This window comes from Lipotes vexillifer, unplaced genomic scaffold (assembly GCF_000442215.2).
Source record: "Lipotes vexillifer unplaced genomic scaffold, Lipotes_vexillifer_v1.1 scaffold129, whole genome shotgun sequence".
Lineage (NCBI taxonomy): Eukaryota > Metazoa > Chordata > Mammalia > Artiodactyla > Lipotidae > Lipotes > Lipotes vexillifer.
This window is the reverse complement of record NW_006777287.1, coordinates 612,267-617,541: the sequence shown is the minus strand read 5'-3', so window position 1 is coordinate 617,541 and position 5,275 is coordinate 612,267. Positions and strand designations below refer to the sequence as shown.

Sequence of the window (5,275 nt, the reverse complement as noted above, 5' to 3'; positions counted from 1 at the left end):
GCTGCTTCGTTTCCCTACAAACGTGAGGCTAGAGCCGGCTGCCCTAGAAACAGCATGGCCTTCAGCAGACAGCATCTTGCAGAGACCCGGTGGTGCCACCAATTCTGTGATCAGGGCTTTGCCACCTGAGACTGGTAGACAAGTCAAGCCCGGAGCTACCTGCCCAGGGGGCTCTAAGTGCTGGATGACTTGTCTGAGATCAGGCACATTAGGCATGGAGGCGAGACTTCACAACGGGAGTCCCAGGCACCCACCAGGCTTCTTCCATGAGCCCTCAGGTGCCATTTCATCCTCCCAGAAGACGCTAGCTGCCCACTATGAGACAGCAGGAGACCACAAAAGGCTCAGGGGGTGAAGGGTAACTTGACAATGAGACAGCTGCCGCCTCCCTAGGCTCCCGGCTAACACAGTTTTGGCCCTCACAGGGCAACTGGCTCAACCCTGAGCCCTGTCTCTTATGCACAGCCAGGTTCCCCAAGGCGGCTCCCTCCCCAGGGCTCTGGGCCCAAGTTATTCAGAGGTAATAAGGAGCCCTTTCGGAGCCTGTTTTGAACCACTGTTACTCTGCTGGGATGGAAGGGCAGTCCCTTCCCGCAACCCTCAGGGCTGCGGTGAGAACGAAGGAAGGCCTGAAAGCCATGTGACCGGGCCAGGGGTCACCACGAAGTATCCCAGAATCTTCAGGCCCCACCCTCTAAACAAGAATCAGGCAAAGTCAGGCGTTAACAGCACCTGCCCAACACTAGGTTGCCACCACACCTTTCCTCCTTGTATACACTCACACCAATTTTCTCTTCCTCTTCAAGCCACAGGGAACCAGAGTTACCTGCTCCCAGATGGGTAAGAGAATCACAACCAGGGGCCCCAGTGGATGAGAGCCAGAGACAAAACCCTCAGTAGATCTGGCAAAGGGGCCAGAGTCATACACTGGTATCCACAACAGATAGGGACCAAAGTCACAGACTCGAGCCCCGAATAACTACGGGCCAAAATCACAGACAGGAACCCACAATCAACACGGGCCATAATCACACACTGAGGCCCCCTTTCACAGGATGAGCGTCAGAGTAACAGATACGAACCCCCCCCAAAAAAGAAGGGGAAATAAGTCTTACACACGTTCCTTGCACTCCCCGCCCCCACCCAGTAAGTGGATTAGGGCCAATCGTAAGAAGACTTTCTATGGATAAGGACCCCTCCCCATGGATAAGGACCAGGATTACAGACACACACTCCGAGGATAGAGACCAGAGTCATACCGACGTTCTCCCTCCTCCCCCACCCAAGAATAAGGACCAGAGCCACAAAACACTTCCCCATGGGTAGGTAAGTACCAAAGTCACACACGATTGCAGAGAGCACACTTCTATTAATAAAAAGCAAAGTCGCAGACACCCGCCTCCCACGGATAAAGTTCGGTGTCGCAGACACAGTGAGCCACAGTAGCCCACTCCCATTCGTCCCTCCCTTCCCCCAACCCGCGTGCACCCATCCAGTGTCCCAATCGCGCACGCGCCTCTGCTCTCTAAAGGAGAAAAACAAAAAACAAAAAGACACCCCCTCCCCGGCTCAGACCGTACAAGCATCGATCGGTTCTTCGCGAAGCCCAGACCCGCCGCCCGCAGTCCGCCCTCCCTCCTCCTCTACGCATCCCCTACCCCACCCCGGCCCCTTACCTCCGCCCCCACGACCAGCGTCGACGCTCACCTTCTCGGCCCGGGCTGTCAAGGGAGGGCTCTCGGACATCACCTCGGCCCGCCGCCACCTCCTCCAACTCTCACAGCTCAGCCGGAGCCGGTCCGCGCAGCTACCAAGTCCGAGGCTAGGGGCGGAAGGGCGGAGGAGGGGGGGAAGGGCGGAGATGGGAGGGAGGAGAGAAGCGCGAGGCGCGCTACCCTCCCCTGGAAACCCACTGCCGCCTACTCCCAGCCGGCCGCGATCACCAGCACAAAATGGCGACGACAAGAAGGGAGCCGGCGCTTCAACCACCATCCACCTACTAAGGGAGCGCGCTCTGGCCTGCCCAGTCTATTGGTCGCCGTCCGCCGTCGGCCAGCCCCGGCTTGCTCTGATTGGCAAGTGTACGCCATCTCCCCGCTCCCCATGCGAACTCCCACAAGTCGAGAAAAGGAGCAGCAATTGGCCAATCCGGCGAGGCGCTTTTAAGAAAGGTTGGCTTCCGGGCTTCCCTGGTGGCGCAGTGGTTGGGAGTCCGCCTGCCGATGCAGGGGATGCGGGTTCGTGCCCCAGTCCGCGAAGATCCCACATGCTGCGGAGCGGCTGGGCCCGTGAGCTATAGCCGCTGAGCCTGCGCGTCCGGAGCCTGTGCTCTTCAGCGGGAGAGGCCACAACATTGAGAGGCCCGCGTAACGCAATAAAAAAAAAAAGAAAGTTTGGCTTCCTTCTAAGATGAAAGAGCAACGGAAGCTCTGCTCCGCCCTTCTCGCCAGAGGGCAAGGGAGCTCTCCGTGCGATTGGTTGGGAGCGGAATTCACACGAGTGCTACCGCTTTATTTTCAAGGAAATTCCACAGCCTTTCGGTCAGAAATTCCATAGCCTGATCGAGAGGATAAGAAGATGGGAAAGAGGACGCCTCGCCCTTTTGAAAACAAAATCTCGACTCGGGACCTATTGCGGCAGGGGCGGAGCGACAATTCTCGCGCTCGGGCCAGCTGCAGCTGCGCAGTCACATTTCCTTCCCCGCCCCCGATAAACTGAAGAACGATCTGTCATGGTGGCCGGTATGTTAGGTTTGTGCGGCCGCCGCCTTTTGGCGGTGGCGGCGAGGCGAGGGCTCCCGGCTGCCCGTGTTCGCTGGGAATCCGGCTCCTCTAGGGCTGTGATCGCCCCGTCCGCTGTGGCGGTTAAGCGGCCGCCGGAACCGACTTTACGCTGGCAGGAGGACCCAGATCCCGAGGACGAAAACCTCTACGAGAAGGTGAGAGGGAGGGGAAACGGGACGCCGGAAGGGTCAATCGGGGACCAGCTGATGGGGCGCCGTAGAGGATGTTTTTAGTCGGCTGAAGATTGCGCAGCTGGCGAAATCCTCGAAGATTTGGGAATTTTGCCTAGCTTGTTTTCCTCCTTTGTCCCCTGATCACCTTCGGGTTCAGGGCCAGAGGCGAGATTGGCCTTATTTTGCAGACAGATATCAACCCTGAAGTGGACAGTGCTCAAAACACGTTTGAAGCAATATAACAACAGTAATTCTAAACACTGATATAGTGCTTGCTCAGGTGTTTGAAACACTTTACGTATATTAACTCATTTAATCCTCATAACAACCTTATTTCGAGGTAGGTAGTATTAGTGTACCCATTCTACAGATGAGGAAACTGAAGCATAAAGATGTTAAGTGACTTGTCCAAGCTCACATAACTGAATGTGTGGTGGAGCCAGGTCTGCTGTGTTATACCGATATCAGAGACTGAAATCAGAACGCCTGAGTTGGAATACAGGCAGTGACCTTGGGCAAGTAGCTAAACCCCTTGGTGCCTCAATTTCTATGTAAGATGGGGAAAGTGTTAGGACACCTTCTAAAAAAAATAAAATACTACAGTACACCTGCCTCGTGTAATTAAATGAATCAAAATGCTCAAAACAGCAGGTGGCACTTAGTAAGTACTCACCATTAGAAGGTGTTAATTATTTTTGCCACTTTCCACTTCACTGGGATATTGTGCAGTTTGTGCTTGTGAAAAGGCCTGGCATATAATAGGTACTTCATTAATACTAATCTCTGGTTGAGGGGCTGTGATATATAGGATGCTTATTCATTTATTCATTCATTCTGTAACTATGTATTGAGGGCCTGCTGTAATGCCAGGTTAAGTTCAGGGTGCTAAGGGATTCAGCAGTATGGAAATCAGATAAAGTCCCTGCTTTCACAGAGCTTACGTGGTAGTGGAGAATACTGAAAATAAACATGTAAAATGTTAGAAAACAGTAATATAGAGTATGTAATCAATAATATAAGATGATGTGATCAGAGGATTTGGAGGATATGCTACTTTGGTAAACTAGTAAATGCTAGAAAGTTAAGCAAGGTAAGAGGATGGAGAGTGACTTGGGGGTAGGGAGTTAATAGGTTGAGCCATTTTTGACCTGTAAAAATGGCAATTTTCTATAGTTCAACTTAATAGATAAGGTGACTAGGGAGTGCCTCCTAAGGGGAGTGATGATGAAGCCAAAACCTTGAATGAGGAGACAGATCCAGCCATGGCTAGATCTGGGGGAAAGGCTTTCCAGGTGGAGGGAACAGCAGGTGCAAAGACCCTGTGGTGGGAAGGAGTTTGACAAGTCCTAAGAATAGAGAGGAATTTAGGGAGGGAGGGGAGATTGGTTCAAGGTGAAATTGGAGACCAGGTTATGCAGCGCCAGCATAAGGCTTTGTGGAGCAGCAGGAAGCCCTCATTGACCTCTTCTTCTCTTTGCCATAGAACCCAGACTCCCACGGTTATGACAGGGACCCTGCTGTGGACCTCTGGAACATGCGGGTCGTCTTTTTCTTTGGCTTCTCCATCATCTTGGTCCTTGGCAGCACCTTTGTGGCTTATCTGCCTGACTACAGGTGCATGGGGTGTCAAAGAGAGTGGGATGGGTCGGGGCAGAAGCAGGGGTGGAGACTGAAGGAGACTGCCAGAAATCCTGTCCTTGGGGAGCTAAGATGGGGATTGGTGTCCATTGAGGGTCCCTCATGTCTACCCTCACACTGCTGCCTCCAGGATGCAGGAGTGGGCCCGCCGGGAAGCTGAGAGGCTTGTAAAATACCGAGAGGCCAATGGCCTCCCCATCATGGACTCCAACTGCTTCGACCCCAGCAAGATCCTGCTGCCAGAGGATGAGGACTGACCGGTTACTGAAAGGGGCTTAAGAAGCACCACCTTCTCCACCCCTTGTCTGCCATTCTGCCCTCTCTTCAGAGCACCTAATTAAAGGGACTGAAACTGTGACTGGCTGGTGTTGCTTTTGTTGTAAGGGGGATGTGGGAGTGGGATGTCAGGCTTTAAAAGCCTTTTCTGGGTATTCTGGTTATCTGTTGCCATGTGACAAACACCCTAAAACTCAGTGGCTTAAAACAACAATTTACTATTACCTTTCATGGTCCTGTGGTTGTCCAGGCTCAACTAGATGGTCCTTCTTGGGGTCTTGGGTGGCTTGGGCTGGAATCATCTGGAGGCTCAACTGGGCTGGACATCCAAGATGACTTCTGTATTCCCATGTTTGGTACTTGAGTCTTCTATGTGGCCTCTCTCTCCAGCAGAATAGCCTGGGC

The 5,275-nt window shown here is 53.1% G+C and overlaps 2 protein-coding genes across 4 annotated transcripts in view; one reads left to right on the top strand and one right to left on the bottom strand.

Annotated features, from left to right (window-relative positions):
- Positions 1–1,856, bottom strand: part of RBM10 (RNA binding motif protein 10) — a 29,610-nt gene extending 27,754 nt beyond the window's left edge. The window contains exon 1 of one of the 2 annotated variants that reach the window (XM_007450838.1): positions 1,708–1,856. Coding sequence is in view for 1 of the 2 variants with exons in the window: in XM_007450837.1 (XP_007450899.1) it covers positions 1,677–1,746 (70 nt within the window). In the remaining variant the exon portion in view is untranslated. Of the gene's footprint in view, positions 1–1,676 lie in introns of both variants that reach the window. The other variant, XM_007450837.1, reaches the window with a different exon arrangement.
- An 832-nt stretch (positions 1,857–2,688) lies between these two features.
- Positions 2,689–4,952, top strand: NDUFB11 (NADH:ubiquinone oxidoreductase subunit B11). Of its 2 annotated transcripts, none has more exons than XM_007450836.1 (3): positions 2,689–2,938; positions 4,440–4,570; positions 4,725–4,952. In XM_007450836.1, exons 1-3 carry the CDS (start codon positions 2,732–2,734, stop codon positions 4,849–4,851), a joined length of 465 nt encoding a protein of 154 aa, XP_007450898.1. In that variant the 5' UTR covers positions 2,689–2,731; the 3' UTR covers positions 4,852–4,952. The 2 variants fall into 2 exon arrangements, with proteins under 2 accessions (XP_007450898.1, XP_007450897.1); XM_007450835.1 differs by having other exon boundaries at positions 2,728–2,938; positions 4,440–4,600.
- The last annotated feature ends 323 nt before the right edge of the window (positions 4,953–5,275 follow it).